General features: G+C 43.6%; 1 protein-coding gene across 6 annotated transcripts in view; it reads left to right on the top strand.

The window, feature by feature from the left end:
* The first annotated feature begins 353 nt into the window (after positions 1-353).
* The window catches only part of CCDC85A (coiled-coil domain containing 85A), a 212,619-nt gene continuing 189,370 nt past the window's right edge, over positions 354-23,602 (top strand). For 5 of the 6 annotated variants that reach the window (XM_042446825.1, XM_042446823.1, XM_042446828.1 and 2 more), the window contains exons 1-2: positions 354-977; positions 10,518-11,445. In XM_042446825.1, the coding sequence (XP_042302759.1) occupies positions 654-977; positions 10,518-11,445 (1,252 nt within the window). In that variant the 5' untranslated portion in view covers positions 354-653. Of the gene's footprint in view, positions 978-10,517; positions 11,446-11,955; positions 12,036-23,602 lie in introns of those variants that run through there. The other variant, XM_042446827.1, reaches the window with a different exon arrangement.

The raw sequence follows: 23,602 nt of genomic DNA, 5'->3' as shown, positions 1-23,602 counted from the left end.
GGGGGATATATATATGTGTGTGTGCGTGTGTGTGAATGGCTGAGGACCGCGAAGGGACTTCGGTTTGAGCAGAGCTGAGTTCGGATTCCGCGCAGAGCAGCCCAGAAGCGGCCCCGGAGCTGGAAAGGGATTGCGCTTCCCTTTAAAGCCTAAGCCTCGTCTCTGAAGGAAGGGAAGCGGAGGGAGAGAGAAAGAAAGAAAGCATAGAAAGAAAGAAAGAAAGAGAAAAGGAGAGAAAGAAAGAGCGAGATTTAAAAGAGAGAGAAAAAGAAAGGGAGGAATAAAAGAAAGAAAGCGAGATTTAAGACAGAAAAGAAAGGAAAGAAAGCAAGATTTACGAAAAAAGCAAGGAAAGAGAAAAAGAAAGAAAGGAAAGGGAGAAGGAAAGAAAAGGGGGAAATGAAAGAAAGAAGGAAAGAAAAATAGAAGGGAAAGAGAGAGCGGGAGCGAGCAAGTTCTCCGTCTTTCTATGCTGGGAGTCGGGAGTCCTTGACCCGCCCCAGACTTTCCTTGTAACCTGGGCTGAGCGCCAAGACTCTTTCCCAATTCCCCCCCCCCCCAAGACCCCCAAGTCCTCCCCATCGGAGCCACAAGGAAGGGCCTGACTTTTCCGGCTCCGATCCGGCGCCCGTTCCCCGAGGAGGAGGGACAGGATGTCGAAGGTCTCGGCCGCGGCTTCGGCTTCGTCCTCCTCAGGCTCCGGCAGCAGCGGGGCCTCGGGAGGAGGCGAGGCGGGCCTCGGAGGCGGCGTCGGGAGTCTCCCTGCGCCGGGCTCCGGGGCGGCGGCGGCGGCGGCGGCGGAGGACCTGTCGAAGGTCTCGGACGAGGAGCTCCTCCAGTGGAGCAAGGAGGAGCTGGTCCGGAGCCTGAGAAGGGCCGAGGCCGAGAAGATGGGCGCCATGCTGGACCACAGCAACCTCATCCGAGAGGTCAACCGGCGCCTCCAGCTCCACCTGGGAGAGATCCGAGGCCTCAAGGTGAGCAAGTGGGAAAAAAGGATGGGGAATCATAGGCTCGGTAGTGGTGTGTCCCTAGGACTAGGACTCTGGGGACAGGCTTTGAATCCCCCCCACCTTGGCCATCTGTTGGGGGTGCTTTGATTGAGAGTTCCTGCATGGCAGAATAGGGTTGGACTCTTCCAACTCTATGATTCTATGACTGAGTTGGAAATGACTTGAGGGCACACAACAAGGATAAAAGCAACCCACTGGGTGACCGTGAGCAAGTCCTAGTCTCTCAGCCTCAGGGGAAGGCAATGGCAAACTTCCGTTGAGCAAATCTTGCTGAGAAAAACCCAACAAACTCATTGGTGCTGTAAACCGACTTAGTTGTTGCTGGGTGCCTTCAAGTTGTTTCTGACTTGTGGCGACCCTAAGGCAAACCTACTGTATGCTGGGGTTTTCTTGGCAAGACTTGTTCAAAGGAGGCTTGCCATTGCCTTCTTATGTGGCTGAGAGAGTGTGACTCGCCCATGGCAACCCTGTGAATTTCCATAGCCAAGCTGGGAATTAAACTCTGGTCTCTAGAGTTGTAGTCCAGCCCTCAAACCACTATAGCAGGCTGGTTCTCCTCAACCCACTTAGACAATGAGGAAACTGAAATAGTTAAAGATTTCCCCTCCCTTGGATCAAATATTGATCAGAATGGAGACTGTAGTCAGGCAGTCGGAAGAAGACTGTCGATGCAATACAGGGAGAGGCAGAATACAAATTATTATTATTATTATTATTATTATTAGGAATAGGAATGGGGAGGGCAGCAATGAAAGATCAAGACAAGATCCTAAAGAGTAAAGATAAGCAACTGAGTGAGCACTCGAGTTAGAATCATCCAAGCCACTGTATTCTCCATCACCATCTACAGATGTAAGAACTGGGCAGTTAAGAAAATGGACAAAAAGAGAATAAATTCATCTGAGACGTGGTGCTGGAGAAGAGTGCTGAGGATACCATGGACAGCCAAAGAGACAAACAAATGGGTCTTTGAGCAGATAAGCCAAGATGATCAAACTGAGGCTGTCATTCTTTGGCCACATCATGAGAAGGCAAGATCCATTTGGTGGACAGACTCAACCAGAGAGGTCATGGGCCTGGATTTGCAGTGGAGGGCAGGGGGTTTGGGAGATGTCTCACCCCCAGGGCTGCCATGGGTTGGGGTTGACTGGAGGGCAGTTAACAGCAAACACCCACAGGGTCACCTTGGGCAAGATGCCTTCTCTCAGCCTCAGGGGAAGGCAATAGCAAACCTCTGAACAAATCTTGCCACGAAAACTCAATGGAAGGGTTGCCTTAGAGTCACCATAAATCAGAAATGAAGGCAGAACAAGAAACTCAATAAAAGGAGCTTTCTGCAGCAGTGATCAACTGCCTTTCTTTCCCAACTTTCTAGTTCTTCCAAGGGAGACATCAGCATTCATTTGAGACTCACAAAATACTTTGGGGGAAAAGCAGGGGTAGTTCAAGGTTTCTTGAAAGCCTTTTTATTGCTTCATTCACTTGTGAGAGCCAAAGGAATCCATCGGCATTGTCCAGGGGTGCATCTGAACTGTAGAATTATTGCACCTGGACATGGCTTTAAGTCCCATGCTTCATCCAATACAATCCCAGGATTTGTAGTTTTGTCAGGCACCAGCACTTTTGGCAGAGAAGGCTAAAGGCTCTGTATAACTATGGATCCCAGGATTTCATAGAATGGCGCTACAGCATTTAAAGTGGTGTCAAATTGCATTGTTTCTACACTGTAGATGCACTCCAGGTGGCCCTGTTAGATGGCCCCATTGTAAAACTTGGGAAGTTAATTTTGTGGAATGAAGCTTCCCAAATCTCCCAGACAGCATAGCAGGGTCAGTGTGTGTGTGGGGGGGGGGGGGGGGGGGGGAGATTTTAAAGATGTAATCCCCAAAAGGAGCTTCCTACAATTCTGAATAAAAGCATCTCCTGACTGTCTAGGTCCAGAGAGTACAAGAATATTTGCAAAAGTGTTGTGTCACAAAAAGGATGCACAATTCAACATTGCTTGAAAGGGTCATTATTTCCTCATTCACTTGTTAGAGCAAAGAAGTTCTCTCACTCGTTCTGGTACTGTGAGAGACAGTATCTTTATAGATCTTGTTTGCAGTCCAGTTTCCAATGTCTCCAGCCTGGCTGGAGGATTCTGGGAGCTGCAGTCCAAAACAGTAACTTTCCTAAATTCTTCTCCAAAGTATCCTTTGGGGACTTTCCCCAACCTGTAAGGAAGTTTGGCACTTTTGTGGTGCTGGTTCTGGCTGAGGTCCAGTGATCGGTATGTTCTTGTGTGCCATGCCCAGAACAGCAAATCTGAAGCAATTTCAGATTTCTCCCATCAGAATCCCCTGTGTGTATTTCATTGGAAAGTTCTACGCAAGTTCTTCTTAAAATAAGGAACAGCCTTGCAGACCAGCAGTTTCCATTCATTTGGGGGGGGGGGGGGTGGGGTGGAATGGGTGGACTGCAGGTAAACTCCCTGGTGGATTATGCTCCACTGTACCTCAGTTTTCCCTCCCTTGTTCTCATCTTTATCTGTTATCCTCATACCTCTAAATCTGTCTGTGAAAACAGATCACCTTGGCTAATCTTGCAGTGGGATATCAAGGCAAGAACTTCATGCCCTCCCTAAAAACTAAGGTTTTCATTTTCAGAGTTCCCACTTTCTTTGGGTTTCTTAGACCCAGATCATATGAAATAGCAAGAACCCCTCAAAGTATGTACAGAATGCATTCCCAATGCTCTACTAATATCTGCTTCATGGAAAAGTGCTTCACGTACTGAATAAAAGCTAAATAAGGACTGTATGTAGACCGTCCCATTTGGTGGCTGGACAGTCAGGTTTTTTAAAACTAGATTCATGATTCTGAAAGAGGATAGGGAGAGAAGATTCCATTGCCAGAGAAGTTTAGTTTAGTTTTCCCATTGCATGTAAACTGAATGAAAATCCATATGCATGCCATTCGTACTGCATCCTCAATTCATAGACACTTTCAACACTTGCAAAGAGGCCATTGGCAGACTCTGGGGAGTTAGAATTGGGCAAAAATTATTGACTCAATAGAATGATTTATCTCTTGCTTTTCAAGATGCACATCCTTTTCATTGGCTAACAAGTAACAGCATATTTACTTGCAGTTGGCCATGTTTCAATGTGACAGTTCATTGGATCATTCCCAGAAGATGGTAAGCAGAGTTTGGAAAAGTTCCTCCCCCCCATTTTTTTTAGCATGGCATCCCTGAATCGGGGACTCCAATTTAGTCAGGTCTAGCCCAGTGTTATCTAGCATGTGGCCCACTTTTGTCTGCTTCGACTGCCATTGACTCCCCTTGGCCATGGGCAAGGAAGGGTTTCCCCCATCACCTGTTAACTGGAGATGTGAAGTACTGAACTTTGCAACTTTTCCATGCAAAAAAGCATATGCTCAATGCTGCACTGTGACCCCTTCTTAGCTTCTAGAGAAGAAGATCCACATCTTGCACGTATTCTTGAGTACATAGAATCATAGAATCATGCAGGCATAGAGTCAGGGCCATCTAGTTCACCCCTGTGCCAGACAGGAATCCACAGCCAAAGCAACATTGAGAGATACTTTGCCATTAACTGCTGTCAAGTTGACTTGGACCTATGGCTACCCTGTGAATGAGAGACCCCCAAGTCACCCAATGGTCAACCATTCTGCCTAGATCTTGCTGACTCAGGGCAGCTGTGGCTTCCTTGGTTGAGTCTATTCACCTGTCATGAGGTGTTCCTCTTTTCCTGCTGTCTTCTTCCTTACCCAGCATTATTGTCTTCTCTAATAAGTCTTCTCATGATATGGCCAAAATATGACAGCCTTAGTGTAGTCATCTTGGCTTCTAGTGCAAGTTTTTTTTAAAGGACTCATTTATTTGTCTTTTTAGCAGACCAGAGTATCTGCAGAGGTCTTCTGCAGCACTACATTTCAAATTACAATTGTCCTTCTACATTTATGTCTTTTACTTTTGCAGATTTGATTTTTCATGGATTTTATTAATATGTTTTCTCTAGGAATAGGTAGGTCCTCCAGGGAAATTCTGTGGTCAACTTTAACCAAAAGTCGCATTGGAGGACTTAGATATTCCTAGTGAGAACACTCTGCTAGGCATTTGTAGCTCCTCCAATTCTGTGGTCAATGTCTGTCAGATGTTGATCACAGAGTTGCACTGGAAGATCTAAAGATTCCAAGAGAAGTGTTCTCTCAGATAAAAACATAGTGTTTTTGTTATTTGCAGTTTTTCCACATTCAAGGGGGTTCTGTGCCCCTAACCACAGTAAATGTGGAGGGACAAATGTAATTGATTTTCTTTCTATCAGCTTTCTTCATTATCCAGCTTTCACAGTTATAGATAGAAATAGGAAATAGAATGGCATAAACAATCCTAACTTTAGAATTCAATGGTATATCTTGACACTTCAGGATCTTGTCAAGTTTCTTTATAGCTGCCCTTCAAGTCCTAGTTTTCTTCTGAATTCTTGGCTGCAGTCTCCATTCTGATTAATGATTCTGCCAAATCAAAGCTATCTCAATATCCTAATTGTCTACTTTAAAATTATGTAAAACATCTGTGGTCATTATTTTTGTTTTCTTAATGTTCAACTGTAAACCTCCCTGTGCACTTTTTTTGGTCCTAAACACCCTGCAGAAATAATTCAGTTTGAGACCACTTTAACTGCCCTGGCTCAGTGCTAAGGAATTCCAGGAACTGTAGTTTTGTCAGACATTTAGCCTTCTTTGTCAGAGAGCTCTAGTGCCATAGTAACCTACATTTCCCAGGATTCCCTAGCACTGAGCCAGGACAGTTAAAGTGGTCTCAAACTGGGTTATTTCTGCAATTTGTTTTGGACCTTTCTTGACTTAAAAAGCTTCTGCTTATTAACCTGAAGACATGGTGCGTGGAAGAAACAGTAGGAAGAAGATTGAAGGGCTTCAGTCTTGCCCCCCCTCCTTTTGGTAACAGTGGAGGCTAGTTGCTTTGGTGTCAATGGGGTAGTAAATCTGTTTCGGTTTTTTCAGATTCTGAAGGAGGTATGCAGAGCACTGAACCCTACCTTCAAAACAGATTCAGTACCTTGGACAGCACCTTTAAACTTGCGCTGCCCCATTGACATTACACATGTTTGGTAGATGAATCTGTCTTGGAGCAGCCATTCTCTCCCAAACCAATAGTAGTGAAGATATAGGAGTGCATGTGAAGAAGTGTGTATGATGATGCTCTAAATCCTTTGAAGAAAGCTGGGATATAAATGTGGTTGTATGTCTGCTTTCCCCTAACCTGGCACCCTCCACAAATGTTTTGGACTACAACCCCTATTATCTCCAAATGTTAGTCATGTTGCTTGGGGCTGTTGAGAGCAGCAGTGTGAAACATCTGGAGCAGAAGGCAAAACATACTCTGGGAGATGTAGTACAAAAAAGTAACTTTCCCCAGCTCTGATGTTAGATCATTGATCTGTCTAGCCAATTCTTGACTAGCAGTGGTTTTCCACGGTTTCAAGCAGGAGATGACAGGGACTCCGCTTGCTACCTTCTGCAGAGCAAGCAGCTGATTTTCCCAATGGGTTCTGGCCCCTTTCCCCTTCACAAGTAAGTGTATTACACCCACCATGATATTTTTGGACTTTGTTTACTTGGTGCCATGGCCCAGTTCTTTTCATGGACTTGGAAAATTTTACAGTTTCTTCATCCTGTTTTCACTATCATGATGTATTTGTGATGGTCAGATAGCCTTATGTTGTTTTCATGGGTCTTTTTGGCTTCCCCAGTTTCCATTTTTGTTAAGGTACGTGGGCTGTGCATAAAATAGATTCATGCCAAAACTGTTTTGGTTGCTTTACAGATAGCTTGTGGATTACAAAGTAAATTTACTCTATAGATTGGAGCCTTTATCTCTGTGCTAGTGCACACAGCATGGAAAAGTTACTTTTAAGGACTGCAACACCTAGCATCCATCTCGCAATGGCCATGCTGGCCTGGGGATTCTGGGAATTGTCATCCTACAAGTGTTTGTGTGTTTTTGTGCTTTGCCCTAATCCTGCAGTGAGAGACAGAGGAGAAGAAACGTTTTTTTAAAAATAAGAAAAACACAGTTTCCTCCAGCTCTCTTCTGGATGATATTATTTAGAGCCCTGGCCAGTTATTGATCCAGCCAGCGGAGGTGGAATATAAAACTCTGAAATGATGCAGTTAATTGATCTAGTGATAGAAGTGAAGGCCAGTATGACACAAATGCATGTGAAACAGTGTCCTCTGATACGTTTTCTCTTGGGAAAGCTGAATGGAAGAAGAGAAGCTGCTGAACTCCCTCCCCAACCTGCCGACAAGTACCTGCCATTTTCTAGCTCAGAGTCTCCCTCTCCAGGTTGCTGTTTCATCTGCAAAAAGATGGGGCGTCTATGGAGAGATCTTGGGAGAATGACAATTTTGCATATTTCACATATTTTGCAAAGTCACTATGGGCAGTAGTCATGTGGGTGGCTTCAGGTGTCCTGTTCTGCCCTTGGGAGGCTAGCCAAACCTTCAGTTCAGAGTTACTGCATTTCAAGCACTGAGAGGAAGAGAGAAAGGGAGCTTATCTCACCAAGTCATTTGTACCAAAAGCAGTGGTTGTATAATTCAGACCAGGTTCATCATGACGCATCAGTCAGTCCATTACAGGAGGTTCAAAGGAAAAATCCAAAGGAGTAGTCCAGGTGTGGGCAGAGTTCCAGGCAACAGGTAATCAGTCAAGGTACAAGGTCAAGGTACAAGGTAACAGCAAAGGGTCTCCAAAGCATGATGGATGGTTGTTGACCACATTGGACTGAAGGAGGTGATGGGATATTTATTGCTTGTATAGGTGCCCCCTGTTATCAGCCCACTTCCTACTTATCTACCATTGTCTCTCATTTTCCTGGTATCTCTATGGGAGTAGGCACTGGTAAGTCTAGCTCAGGTGAAGGGAAACTTTGCTTTTGGGATCTTGGTGCTGCTACTGGCTGCAGGCTTGCTCCCAGAGGCTGCAGTCATGGCATGTCTCCTGGGCTCTCAGCTTCTTCTTCAGACTCAAAGGACATGCCGAGTTCCTAGAGGCATCACGACCAGTTGTCTTCCCCTGTTCTCCCATAGCAGGTCACACTGTACCATTTTATAGTCTAAAATTGGCTCAAAATTGGAAAAGGATGCCATTTCTAGCTGTGACTTCCTGGTTGCTGATAATCCATGTGTATGTGTGATCGTGTGTCTGTATTTAGACATGTTTTACTACTTCCAGTACTGGTGACTGAGAACTTTTGGGTTGAAAAACACACAAAACTAAGAAAAATAAGGAATGGGCCCCAAAGGCTTTGGTGGGGGGCACTGGACAAAGTGACAAAAACCTGACGGAAATAACCTTTTCTCAGGAGGTACATTTTTTAATCCGAGACCCACATGCTTCCCAGTCTTGATATATAGAGATATTGAGGCTGGAATCCTGTTTATGTCATATGCATTTGTGCATTCCCTTATGGAACTGATTGGGCATTTTGTCTGGTGTAGAATGTTCACATTTAATTCAAGGTTACAGAAGTGGAGTTGTGTGTGCAGCACATGCAGGTGTGTATTGCATGTTGATGCACCTACACATTTGGTTGCACTTTTGGTTTCTTGGTTCAGTTGTGCAGCATTGCTGTTTGGCACAAGGACTGCATAGCACAATCATAACTTTGCATATGGATATTTACATTATACAACCCTGGTGTGGAATTTCAACTGGTACACATGTCCTTCTCAGTGTCCTGTTGATGGAAGCCAGACCTCTCAAAGAGGAAATTGGCTGATTAATTTTCTAATGTGTTATTTTAGGGCAACACTCATATTTTCCCCATATGAGTGAGTTAGCCATTTACACATTTGGTTAAAAGTAGCAGAATGTGCCTGGGGATATCTATGGCAAAAAGGCTCAGCTTTTTTGAAAATCACAGCTGTGGCCCAGACTTCACCCTCTCTGCTTTTTCCCATAGAACTGAATGAAGCTTAGGGATACAGAGAGCTTTTCAGTTTGCATAGAGTTACTCCACTTGTATATCCTTCACTCCATTTGCTTATAGTTGTGTTGCTGGAATGTAACAAAAATTGGGAAAGAACAGGCTTTGGAAACCTAGATATGACTCTAAAACCACAAATCAGCTAATGCTTATGTTTTTGGCTTAACATGGGGGTTCTTTTGGGAGGCAGTTTCTTTACAACAGAGTTTGGAACATTGCACTTTAGGTGATTTAAATCAGTGCTTCTCATGCTGGGGGGGGGGCGGGATTTTCCCTCCCCCCTGGTGTACCATGGAGTTGTTCTCTGTTTGTGCTCATTAGTTACAACTGTTTCTTGCTTCTCTGGAAAATTTTTGCAAACTGGCAGCCAATGGCTCATAAACCGATGCCAGTCCACAAACCACCATTTTGAGTAGTACTGACCCAAAAGTGTGGGTTGGGAGCCCACAGACTGCAACATCATCCAGCCTTGGAGGGAGAGAGAGGCAGGCCAACCCAATTGTACCTAGTCCAGAGTAAGAAGAAGAGCCCTCCTTTCAGTCCATCTGCCATGGTTCAGGCCTCAGAAGGAGAGAAGAACTGTTGGACTTGATCCCCTTCCCCATCACCATTCCCTTCTCCTTTTGTGTCATGTCTTTTTAGATTGTAAGCCTGACAGCAGGGAACTATCTAGTTTAACAATTTTTAAGCCACTCTGAGAGCCTTTGTGGCTGAAGAGTGGAGTATGAATGCTACAAACAAACAAACATGGCATGAAATCAGAAAAAAGTAAGAAAAGGGGGGGAACCCATACTTCTGTTTACTTTTGTTTGTTTGTTTGCTTGTTTATTTTGCATTTTGGGTTAACCTTTTGACACCCTGACCTCTATAGAATCTATACTACTGCTCCTGTTAAAAATTATACGTTATTGCTTAGGAGGCATGGAGGCACTATTCTGGAAAATATCCTTGGCAGTCCATGGACTTCACTTTACCCATCCTTAACACATATACTGATAAACATGTGAAAGTACTTTGAACTAGTATTTAATCTTGTATGGGACATTATTCTTTAGTCCTTTAGAAAAATTCTAATGGTATAGGCTTATCCCATTAGTTGAGTATGTCGGTTGTATAGCTTGTACATGATGCTTTGTAGCCAGCTGTCACCTGCAATGGGCTGTTTGGGCTGTTTTCCAGGGAGAAATGAATGGCTAGAGGGGGATTTGGGTTGGGGGAAGAGATCATGGGGAGCAATGGATTTGGAGAAGTATTGGATTTGCGGTTGTTATGGGAATTTGTATCTTCTCCAGAATATCCATTTATCTAGGACTGACCTAGTATATGTGTGGCATTGCTAGTGGTTAGTGGTCAGTGGAAGGAAATGGATAGATGCAGAATTTGCAAAATTGATTTATTTTCTGCTAGAACATAAAGCTTTGTAGATGTGAATTTTGATTATACCCAATCTTTTTTTGATAATATATTATTCTCTCTTTCTCTTGAAGGACATCAACCAGAAACTTCAGGAAGACAACCAGGAGCTGCGAGACCTTTGCTGCTTCTTAGATGATGATCGGCAGAAAGGCAAAAAAGTCTCCCGGGAATGGCAGAGGCTTGGCCGGTACAGTGCCGGTGTCATGCACAAAGAGGTTGCCTTATATTTGCAGAAGCTGAAGGAGCTGGAAGTGAGGCAGGAAGAGGTGGTGAAGGAGAACTTGGAACTGAAAGAGCTTTGTGTCTTGCTGGATGATGAGAAAGGTGGTGTTGCTGGCTGCCGGAACTCGATCGATAGCCAAGCCAGCCTTTGCCAGTTAAATGCCACCAGCGCCTTCATAAGAGATGTTGGAGATGGAAGTAGCACCTCTAGCACTGGAAGCACAGACAGCCCCGACCATCACAAGCACCATCCAAGCTCGAGTCCTGAGCATCTCCAGAAAACAAGGAGTGAGGGGAGCCCTGAGCATCAAAAGCACAGGAGTGCCAGTCCTGAGCACCTCCACAGACGTAGGAGTTCAGGAAGTCCTGATCACCAGAAGCATCTGAAAGGGCCAAGTCCAGAGCACCATAAAACACATGGCAAAGGCACCCCAGAGCAGCAGAAGCACAGCTGTAGCAGTCCAGAAACCTTGCCAAAGCACATGCTGAGCAGTAGCCCAGAACATTTTCAAAAACATCGGCCTGGGAGCAGCCCAGAGCTCCAGAAACACAGTGGTAGTGGGAGTCCTGAGCTTCTTCAAAAACATACCTTGAGTGGAAGTGCAGAGCATCTCCCCAAAGTGAGAGGCACAAGCCCTGAGCACCTCAAACAGCACTATGGGGGAAGTCCTGAGCATCTGAAACACTTAGGCGGTGGCAGCAGAGAAGGCACCTTGAGGAGACAGGTGGCAGATGATCTGTCACCCCATCACAGAGGCCTCTACAATGGAATGAATGGTGGGTTCTCACTAAATTCTTTTTTACTGATGGTGGATGTAGCTGGAAACAAGTCATGGTGGTTGGTGGTGAAAAGAGTGGAAGCAGCCATGCTTGTTTGTGTGTGTGTGTTGGGTGTTTGTGGCATGTTTATGCTATATTGTTGCTTTTATAACATGGAGCAAAACATGCAGTTCGGTTCCCACTGCTCCCATTGATGATTTAGGAAGATAAGTACAGGTGACGTTGAAGGATGGGCTGCTGGAACAGGCCGCACAACAGTGGCGTCTCCTGGGCTCAATGGGAAAGTGTCTTGCCTGCACAAAGAGGCATTGAAAGATGGTATTCCTCTAGGCTGAAGCTAATGTACCATGTAGAGAACACGAGAGCACGTCTGCTCGATGTGGAAAAGAGAGATAAGAGCTGGAAAGGGTGGGAGGAAGTCTGTTTTTCACAGCTTGAGGGAAGAGCATACGGGCTGGTGGGGAAACATCTATGCAATTAATAACTGGATACTGTTTCTGCCTTCAGGGACAGGGTTGCTTCCCCTGTGCTTCATTGCTACTTAAGGATGTCACTGAAGGAATAAGTGAACTTGGGAAAACTACAGACATTGAACTGTAACTCCTACAGTTCCACAGCCAGCATGGCCATTGGGATATTATGGGATTTATAATCTCCCAAAGTAGCTTTTTCAAGCTCTGCAGGAGAAGCCACATTTATCAAAAGCCTGCAAAATCACAGAAGTCATTCTGGTCTCCACAGTTGGCTATCTTCATTTGCTTTTGCTCCATATTTTATAATGGCCAATGAACTGTTAGCCAGTGGCCTTTCTTTTTACTATCATATCTCCCCCAGGGTGACAGTATAGAGAATTGAAAGTGCAGAATCATGGTGTTTAGCTTCTAGGATTCTCAACCTCCCTTCCCATACCTTGTTGGTGTTGTGCCATGAACTTTTTATTATGCAAATTTTGGTAGGATCCATAGAGGATTTGTGAAGTATGAATTCTGCATTTGCAGTGCCTACTCCGTGTACATTTGCCTGGAAGCTTAATTACTTTCCCCTGGATTCTTTGACATTTAGCCATTTGAAATAAATGTAGTTTGCAACAGTCGGTTGACATTTTAATGAATGTTTCTCTAGAATGCACATTTATTTTCATCTGGCAGAGTAAGAGGATGTGCCAAGGCCTTGCACAATGCAAGGTTTCTAAGGCTGGATCGTTTTCCAAATGGACAGTTGGTGGTCTGGAACAGTAGAGAACAGCCCCTCCCCAACCTGTCATTTATGTTGTACTACAACTCATATTATTCCCAGTATGGTTGTGCTGGCTGAAGATGATGTGAATTGTAGTCCAGGACAACCACATGGTGACCCTTTGGGGGAGAAGGGTTTTTCTGTACTTTACTGCCTGTGAATAAGCTGGATAAGCAGAAGTAACAGATTACAGAAAACAAGTTACTTGTAATTAATTCCTTTTTTCATTAATGAAGGTATAGTTCAGTTATAATATGTTTGTGACTTAATGAGGGGTAACTTCTTTTGGCAACATACCACATTACTGACCTTCCTAAATGGTAGAGGATGGTTTAGGTGCTGGCTTAAGTTTTGTCTTGTGTTGCTCAATAAAAAAATGTTCTACTGTATATACTCATGTATAAGTCTAGAAATTTTAGTTCAAAAACTGACCCCATAAACCTAGGTCAACTTATCCATGAGTCAATGTAAATACTATACTTTAACTCTTATTAAAAAGGGAACCAGGTAGGTTTTTTTTAAAAAACTTGTAAAAAGTTACTGCACAAATTAAGTTCATTTCAAAAGCAGGAGAACAAAGAGGTTTTTCTTTTGAAATCACAGTGATGGTGGTAACTAACTACTAGGTTATCTTGGAACTATAATGAGAATTAGTCAAATAAGAATATTATTCTTAAAACAGACATAATAAACTCTGGTCACAAGACTTAAACAGTGCTAGACTAAGCCAAATATTCTCAGTGCTCTTCTTTCATTTCTTTTCCTTTTGTTATTCTGATTCTCATAGTTTCTGGATCTCCAGGGTCTGTTTGTGATAGTTTTGGAAGATGTCACTAATTTTCCCCCCCCAGAAAATTCCTCCCAGTGTTTTCCCAGGTACTATGTAGTTTCAATTCACGCTGCAGAACAATCACCACTGGATATTGCCTTAGTCAGTTTCTCACAATACATGAATGATAATGCAGTGATTTGGCTGTCATAATGTGGCAGTCACTGGTAACCTCTCCCACTAGCTGATACTTCCACTTTTTGTGACTCTGCTTTTTGAACAGAGGTCATTAAAGGCCCATCTGCATTGGTTGAGTCTCCTTGCTCATTGTTGTTGGAAACCTCTTAGGGTTTAATAAGTGGAAGCATTGTGGATTGAAGAACATTGATTTAGAAAGATGCAATTTCTGGAAGAGTGTAGCATGCAAGCAATATACCATCCTTGCAAAATTATACATCACTGGCAAGTATCTAATAGAAAGGCTATAAAAGTAATATAAAGTAACCAATAATGAGCAAGCACTATTTCCAAGATGTGTGTCAGACATGTTCTGTGCAATATTCTAACTAGTTGCTTTAAACACATCAGGATGTCTGAAGACATGGGTTAGAATGCCCTATATGTATTTAATGTAACTTAAAATTCCTAAGAGTGTTCAGTGTTTGCACACTAAGCTCACATTTCTATAATTGAGTTTCTACGTTACTTTGGCCTTGAAGTCACTTTCTAACCTTTCCTCCTCATTTGGTTCTGTACTTATGGCTTGTGTGTCAAGGGCCATGTAGGAAGTGGTTCCACTGAATAATAGCATTTTAGAATCAGAAGGAGCTTAGAGATCATCAAGACCAGGTGCCACCACAGTCTATGAGTCTTGCAATGACAGCATGCTGCAGAAAAACATTTTAAGGGATCTTAGTGCTGATATTGCAGCTTTCTTTCATGACCTGGGGCACTGATATGCAGCTTGGAAATTTCATACTGCCATGGGGCAGAGTAGCGCTACTCAAAATGGTGGTCCCTGGATGGGTGATGGTGCTTAAGCCATTGGCTGCCATTCCCTGATGACTTTCCAAGAAAGAAAGAAACAACTATTGCCAGTGGGCACAGATATGGTGCTAGTTCCTAGCACATTGAAAAAAACACATTGCCAGTCCCCCATATCAGATAGCATAAAAATCACTAATCTAGATGGTCTCTGTCTCTGTATTCTAATAAAACACACAAGTGCCGGATGTGATGTATCAGCATCAATGAATATGTATATATTTAGGGACTTAGTATTCTCTTGAAGCATTCTTCAATTGTTTTATTCCAGATCTCTTACATTATAACCCTTTTCTTCACTGGGAGTTCTGCTTTGGGTTGCTATCCCTTCTCCTCCTCCTGTTTTGCATCTAAGGAAAATATCAAAGGCTGATGGCTTTGCTTCTTGCTCCCTGTTGAGGTTATTAATGAGCAAAAAGTAAAACTGCTGACTAACACACTCTGGCACGTACTGCTGGAGGTGCGATAGATCAGGGAAGGAAGAAGTCCTTCGCAGAACTAGCATTCATTTAAAGTGGGGAGGGGGAGATGGGAAGGGACAAGGAAAAAAAGAAAAATATGTTTATGGGTTATGAAAAACCATAATAATAGTGAGTAGTGGTTTCTCAATACTGTATATATTCTCTTGGAAGAAAAAATGACCTTCTTTGGAGGCTTTAAACAGAGGCTGGATGGCCATCTGTCAAGAGTGTTTTGACTGTGTATTCTTGCATAGCAGGGGATTGGATTGGATGGCCTTTGGAGTCTCCTTCAACTCTATAATTCGATGATTCTATATAAAAAAATCTACTATACTAGAAAATGTAGCATACATGGCATAGTGGTTTGAGCATTGAACTACAGTTCTGGAGACCAGGGTTTAATTCCCAGCTCAGCCATGAAACCCACTGGTTGACCTTGGGCAAATCATGTGCTCTCAGCTTCAGGGGAAGGCAATGGCAAATCTTCTCTGAGCAAATCTTGCCAAAAAACAAAACAAAACCTTTGCCTTAGGTTGCCTTAGGGTTTGCCTTAGGTTCACATTAAGTTAGAAACAACTTGACATTGCACAACATACACACATACTAGAGACTACAAGTGGGATTGCAGTGAAATGTTGCAGTGTATGTGCCCTTATAAAAAGAGTGTGCCAGTTCATAGAATCATAGAGTTGGAAGGGACCACAAAGGCCATCCAGTCTAACCCCCTGCCATGCAGGAAATCACAATCAAAGCATCCCTGACAGATAAACAGCCTCTGTTTAAAGACCTCTAAAGAAGGAGACTCCACCACCCTCCAAGGAGTGTGTTCCATTCTCCAACAGCTCTTACTGTCAAGAAGTCCTCCCAAATGTTGAGGTGGAATCTCTTCTAGTCTTTGGATCAGCAGAAAACAAGCTTGCTTCATCTTCAATGTGTCACCCCTTCAAATACTTAAACAGGACGATAACATCTCTTCTTAACCGTCTCTTCTCCAGATTAAACATACTCCGCTCCCTAAGTCTTTCCTCATAAGATATGGTTTCCAGGCCCTTCAGCATTTTGTTGGCCCTCCTTTGGACATGCTCCAACTTGTCAACATCCTTTCTGAATTGTGGTGCCTACAATTGGACACAGTATTCAAGGTGAGACCTGACCAAAGCAGAGTTCCAGACAGCGTTTCCTCTCATATAAAACATTCCACTCCCCCACTTTTTTCTGCCCCTGGCATTTAGTCTTCTCTATTCATTGAGCATGTGGTATAGCAGGCCAGTCACTCTATATATCATGTGTTTTTTGGCTGCTCGTGTCCCAGAAGATGGAGTGCTGACAGGCATTTGGCAGGCTAGAATACATGACCGATTGAGTTGTTCTTGTTTGTTGTTGTTGCTATTATTTATTCATTTATAACTCACTCTTTTCTTATTATTGAATTCAAGGTGGCTCACAAAAGATAAAACAAACACAGTTAAAATCTTTACAATGCTAGAAATAAAACCATACAAAATGTTTCTGAATTAAAATGCAACTAATTACAATAGCAAATTTCTTATTTGCTCATAGAATTGAAACTAACTAAAATGTGTCCATTTAAAACATCCAGATCCATTTAGACCATCACAACAGCACCACTGTTAAAAGCTCTGCCCATCAGTTTCTAAAAGCTTGTCAGAACAGAAAGGTTTTCACTTGCTGATGGAAGGATAGCAAGTAAGGAGTTCCAAAGTCAGGGAGCAGCCCTTAAGAAGGACTTTTCCTTTGTTGCCACCAGACATGCCTATGACAGTCTGATTAAGTTCTTAGAGTCTTTGTAGCTTCATATTTGAAGATATGGGCTTGCAGATAACCTGTGTAGCCAAGGGTCCGTTCAGGGGAATGTTATTAATGTTGTTTAGCTCAAATATTGCAAGAGGAGGGCCTGCTACGACGGCCCTTGCAGAATCGTCTTCCATTATGTATACGGAGTAGACCAGGGGATTCCAATAAATGGAACTGAGACAGACTTCTAGAATTAATAACCAATTTATTTATAAGGGGAAAAACACATATAGTTCACTAGCATACACACACACATACAAGGCTCAGGAAAAGCATAGGTTAGCATGGAATAGGATTTTAGGCATCACTGGGGTGATACGTACCAGAATGTAGACTCCCTCCAGGAATCCAAATGGAATATGATGAGGATGGCATGAGGCTCAGCCATGGAATGGCTGGCCAGGAGCCAGGAGTCAGGTCAGGATTCAAAGGGACATAGCTTCCCCCTGAAGCCCAGACTGGCGCAGTGAACAGCCAAATCTGGGAGTATTTATAGGCAAAATCTTGCTTCTGGCAAAGGTGCTTGATGGTGAGAACAAAGGTGTTTAATTATTTTCTTTTCACCTGGATGTCCCTGTCTGATTGTCTTAGTGGTCTGAAGCTGCTCGGACAACAGACCTGGGGAGGGGGTGAGAGGCAAATATTTGCTCTTCCTGGTCCTATGATAATCCTTTTATGCGACTCCTTAGATATGATAATGTGAGTGCCCCTTAGGGGTGTGTGTACATGTCCTCATGCCTTGCTGGCAATGGTGGACAGGCTATTAGAGTTCACCTAGGGGTCATTAAGGGTTATCATTTATACCAAAATTTATATGGAGCAGCATGGGTAACACCTGGACCCATGCTGTACAGTCAGCACTTAGAATTGTACCCAGAAATGGACTGGTAGTCGGTGAAGCTGTAACAACAAGGGAATTGTTTATTCCTTGTAGCCAGTCCCAGCCTAATAATCTGGATACAGTTCTTGGTACCAACTGAAGTTCCTGAACTTCAAATACAGCCCCGCATAGAACAGTTTGCAGTATTCCAGATGGGTTGTAACTAAGGTATGTGTCACTGTGGTGAGATTAGACAATTCAAAAAACAGGCACAACTGATGCACTACTTTAACTATTGAAATGCAAACCTGGCCAGTGCTGAAATCTGGGCCTCCAAACTTGGGTTGCTTCCAGGAGTATACTCAATATATGAAATTGTGTTTTTGGTTTGTTGGAATAGCACAGGCTATTCTCTGGTCTGGTTTTCGACTGACTAGGAACATCTCTGTCTTGTCTGGATTAAGCTTCAGTTTGTTTGTTCTCATCCAATCCATTACTGATGACAATTTAGTTAACTGTGGAAACTGCTTTCATGGAGTTAGCTGGAAAGGAGAAATACATCTGGGTATCAGCAACATGAGAGTCAGTGTGGCTTAGTGGTTTGAGCTTGGCCATGAAACCCACTGGGTGACCTTGGGCAAGTCACATGCTCTCAGCCTGAGGGGAAGGCAGTGGCAAACCTCCTCAGAAACCTTGCCAAGAAATCCCCATGAGAGGTTTGCCTTAGGGTCGCCATAAGTCAGAAACGACTTGAAGGTACACAACACCATCAACAATCAGTCAAATATTAGTGATGGGTCAAATTTCTTTATTAATTTAACTTCATTTATATGCTGCCCTTCTCTCAGAGTGGGACCCAAGGCAGTTAACAGAAGGAAAACAACCAAAATCTGCAGTGCAATTTTAAAATCAGTCACAGTTAAAATAGACACAATTATAACAATACAAAATTATTTTTAAAATCATACAACAGTTTAAATAAAGCACACAACAGTTTAAATAAAGCACACACACACCAGTAAAAAAGTATCCCTGGTATGGTGACATATTAAAAGCCTGCTGAAAAAAAAGGGCTGCTGGTGAAAGGAAAGCAGGGAGGGGGGCCAGCCTAGCCTCCTGTGGAAAGGAGTTCAAAAGGGTGGGAGCAGTCACTGAGAAGGCTCTCTCGCATGTCCATATCAAGTGAACCTGTGATGGTGGCAAAACTGAGAGAAAGTGTTCTTCTAAAGATCTTAAGAGTTCTTTCAGGTTTGTATGGGAGGTGTGATCTTTCAGATAGTCTGGACCTAAACCATATGGGGCTTTATAGGTCATGACCAGCATGGCCGAGGTCAAGGGCTTTTCAGGCTGCCATTAAGGCCCAGTACAGACTGGTGCTTTGTGCCGGCTTGGGTCTGAAAGTAGGGCTCGGTAGAGCGGAGTGTCCACATGCTCTTGAGCCCTACTGCGGGTGCCATCTTGGTATGCCACCATTTACATGGGGCACACAATGATGACGTCTGCCATGCACAGCGATGCAACCTTTATGGCTCTCCTGTAGTACTGGCAAAAGAAGCTCCTTTTCTGGCTTCTTTTCCCGGCAGGTTGAGGGCGTGGCGTCCAGTTGCCGCATCCCCAACCCTGTGCATCCAGGGGCAGCAGAGAGCCGCTCCTTTTGGACTGTGTGTACAGCCCCTAAGTCATCTTTTCACTAGCCAGTGTGTTCAGTGATAATGAAGACTAGCCAAGAATGCTCTTTTACTTTTGCTATCTTTGCATCATTCTCAAAACTGAAAAGAAAGTTTCTGAAGGTGCCCTACAATCTTGGAATGCCCACAGTTACTAATCATAGCTTATGTCTGAACACCTATTGAAATAGGTCAGCCATGTTTACATGGAAATAAGCCCTGCTAACTGAAAGCATCTTCCTCCTAAGGAAATGTGTTAAGTCTTGCAAGCTTGCAAATAAATCCACAGAAATTGCACCTCTACTAGGTCAGTTGCCCAGATGTTTCTCTTTGTAATTCTTGGCTCTTGAATGTGAAAGGAAAAAAATTAATTTCTTTTCTAGTTAGTGACTCTTGTCTGCTCACTAGGAAAGACATAGCAATGATCTCCAATTCTGAGGAGGATTTCAATGGATTTTGGAAAAGCAAACCCCTGCGTTTGTGAATGTAGTAAATCCACTTTTACGTCTCAGTTTATGATTTAGAGCATTTATCCAAGTCCTGAGCTGGTTTTGAGGGTGGGAGTCAGCACTTTAGCTAACGCCTATAAAGTCTCAAATATAACCCAGAAAGGATTCACTGTCCAATTGAAATAGCAATCATTGTCTTCTGTCTTTATTATTAATTTAGTTATTAAAACATTTGCACCCCATTCTATATCCAAGTTCTGCAAGTGGTTTATAAAAAACATTAAAACAAGTTACACAATTTAAAACACTTGGATAATTAAATTAATTAAAACATACTACAGTGATTAGTTAAAAACAGATTTAAAAGATTTTTTTTTAAAAAAACTTTTACACATTGCATTTGGGATGAGTTAATGAAGCTCAAAGGCATTGATGAACAGCTAAGTTTTAACATGATGCCTAAATGACGTGAGTGTTGGTAAACCTTGTCCTCCTTCTCCTTCCCGGCTTGGGAGGAAGCCTTGGCCTGCTCCCAGGCCAGGAAGGAGTGTGGTGGCCGCCTGTCATCGCGGCAATTGCCGCGATGGCAAGCAGCCTCCTCCTCCTCCTCCTCTCCAGCTTAGGAGGAAGCCTCAGCCTGCTCCCAGGCTGGGAAGGTGTGTGGGGGCTGCCTGTCATCGCGGCAATCGCCGTGATGGCAAGCGGCTCCGCAGCCGCGGAGCCTTCCAAGACTTCTCTGGGGCTTGGGAGACGCTGTCTCCCAGGCCCCAGAGAGGCCTCAGAAGCGGCTCTGCAGCCGCGGAGCCTTCCAAGGCCCCTCTGGGGCTTAGGAGACGCTGTCTCCCAGGCCCCAGAGAGGCCTCAGAAGTGGCTCTGCGGCCGCGGAGCCTTCCAAGACCCCTCTGGGGCTTGGGAGGCGCTGTCTCCCAGGTCCCAGAGAGGCCTTGGAAGCCTCCGCGATTGCGGAGCCGCCTCCAGGGCCTGGCTGGGGGGGAATCCTGGGGGCGGGGCCAAACTGGGGCGGGACCATGTGGACCCGCCCCAAACCAGGAAAGTCCCGCCCCCCAGGTGGGATATGGCAAGCTGACCTGGAGGTCTGTTGACTGCAATAAAGGCTTTGATTGATTGATTCTACTGACTGGATGTTTCAAAGCAGATTAAAATATTCACAAATCTTTTGTAATAAAACCCTTTGTGGAACAATTGTGCCATTAAGCATTGCGTGAAGTTTCTTGCAAGCTTGGAGTGGAGGTGAAAGACCAACTCTGTGTCATCTGTAAGCCTCTAACAACCATGAAACTGGGTTCCAAGGCCAATGTTTATGGAGCCTATAGTGATAGCTCTAGTCTCATAGCATTTGGGAGTGTGTCCAGTTCCTAACTTTCAGAGCCTTAGCCTTGAAATTACACATTGGGGAAAGAAGGGAGAGAGTGAAATTTGTGGCAGCTAACTTAGCTGTAACAGGCTTTTAGAAGTGTATTTTTAATTAAGTTTTCCTCACTGGCAGGCTCTCTGACTCAAAGACGTACACTTTTCTTCCAAGAGTAGCTTGCTGTCGTGACCTCCTTTCCCACTTCATTCCAGTCTTCAAGAGCTTTCACACACTTCTGGTCCTTGACCTCTGATGAACAGATTTCCATTAGCACTGAATTGTTTGATGCTTCAGAGATGTCTGCACCTGCTTAATGCGCTACACTGGTAAATTAGGAGCTTTGCCATGCTTGGACAGAGTCTTCAAAGATGAAAATCTAGAGGTGGAGAAAGTCATGCTTAGCTTGTAGAAAAGCATACCTCTAAATCCCAGGGGGGGCAGGTTTTATTGAAGGTTGAATAAGGTGCAGCCCTCCAGTTACTATTTTACTAGGCAGTATAGACAGTGACGAGGAATTCTTGGAGTTACAGTCCAACAACGTCTCCTCCCATACTTCTGTTGTATAGAATCAGTCCCTGTGAAAGGTGAAAAAAAGATTCCAGCCATTTTTCTAAGTACTACTTTTTTACAGGCATACAGGTTGAGCAGATACAGGACAGGTACACTCAGAGACAACTTTAAGTTCTAAGTTAAAATGACATCAGGCCCCTGAAGCAACAGCAGTTTTATCCCAAATGTTGGCTACTTGTCAGGCAAGGAAAGATCTTCTGGTGCACAGGCAGTATGCCCAGGCAGTGTAGTCCATGCTTTAAAGGAGAAAAGAGAGGCTTGTTTAAAGACTTTTTATATATTTTTTTTTGTTGATGATGGCAGTGGAGGGGGCAGAACATTGATGGGAATGGTTCTTGGTGGCCCCGTAAGGCAATGTGGCCTCCAGCCTCTGGAAAATGAGTATCTCTACAATAGGTATTTTTGTATGATTGGCTGTGGGGTGACAGCTCACTTCCAAAAGGGGTGCCTCATGCAGTCTTCTCCTGCTAAGGCTATTGTGGTTCTTCATGGTGGGCAAACAGGACAGAGAAATGGATCAGGAGATAGCAACATGAACACAGATACCTAATAAAGAAGGGCAGTGACTCTTGTTTCTCAAAGTAAAAACGAGAGAGAGAGAGAAGGAGGGAGAGAAAATGAGGCAATACTTTTCCTGCTGGGAAGGTTAAAGATAGATCGTTGTGTGCTGTGGTACTGGCAGCTTCTTTGCTTCCTCTTCAGGGTAGGATGAGTCAGAAGTGTCAAGGCCTTCTTGTACAAGTAATACAATGGTGGTAGTATGAAAATGAATTAATTATACTTTAGTTAAGCTCTTCCACTACTATGGATGGAGTTTGTGGGAGTTTTAATAGATATTTCTCTTCATTATAGAGATGCACTTCCTCTCCCCTCTGCTCAGTTTCTGCCTGTCATCTGCTTATTAGCTGGGCGGTGAACTGTGGCAAATACTGTTCCTTTCAGAAATATGGGCACCTTAACTTGGCCTCCATTCAGGGTCTAACTGAAGTCGGCCTTGTGTAAATCAGCCCCTTTAAAACAGAATATACACTTCTTGCTTGTACAGTTAATGAAGTATGAGGCATGAGGTTGGCAGGGTTTTCTTGGAAATATCACAGTGATTAGATAGCCTGACTGAGCACTGATTTTAATGCATAACTACATTAGTATAATTCTTTGCAACTGCTGCTTGCTTAACCTCTTCATTCCTTTAGGATTTATAAGGCACATTAATCAGTTTCCATCCTTTTAAAAATATTCTGTGGGTTACTGGTTAAACCCTCCAACTGAAATCGAAATGTTTTAAAAGATGAATTTCTCAAAATTGACTGGGATGGGAAGAAGATAGGAAGAGCTGTTACTAAGTTTGCCAAGTTATTTCTATTGGATTTGGTCTAGTGCCTTTGGCAGTAATATAGTCTGAAATGTTTCTAGTGATTCTTTATTTTTTTTTACTGGCACAGAGATGCCAATGGGGAAAATCTTCATGCGCTGTGAGGATAAGGAAAAGCCTCATGAGATACCATGTTGTAGATTAAAGCAGCAGAAAAGGTCAGCCGTGTCAGTGGAGCAGAATGTAGGGTTCTCATCTCACACAGCTGCAGAAACTCCATAGTACTAGGTTAATTCAAAATGCCTGCACCCAGATTGTTTCACTGTAATGGTAGAATTCAAAGATTTATGACAACACTGAACTAGCCATGTTAGTCTGGAATATCAGGAAACAAAGGGATTTTGTAGCTCTGAGTATTTTCTGCAGTGGTCAAAGGGGCACATTAAACCAGATTTTATTCTGGCAAAGTGGAGGGCAGTGTAGATACAGACAATAGTTGTTGTTTTTTTTAAAGATTAAGGTGGCTGGCTATGGGCATTAAGAAGAAATGGGATGTATGGTTGAAATTTTTTAAACTTAAACTTAATTATCTTCTGTTGGAGACCCTGGAGAGCTTCTGCCAGTTGGAGCAGATAATAC

Source organism: Sceloporus undulatus, chromosome 1, assembly GCF_019175285.1.
Source record: "Sceloporus undulatus isolate JIND9_A2432 ecotype Alabama chromosome 1, SceUnd_v1.1, whole genome shotgun sequence".
NCBI classification, from domain to species: Eukaryota; Metazoa; Chordata; class Lepidosauria; order Squamata; family Phrynosomatidae; genus Sceloporus; species Sceloporus undulatus.
Note: the sequence above shows the minus strand (reverse complement) of the source record. Positions and strands in the feature narration are given on the sequence as shown.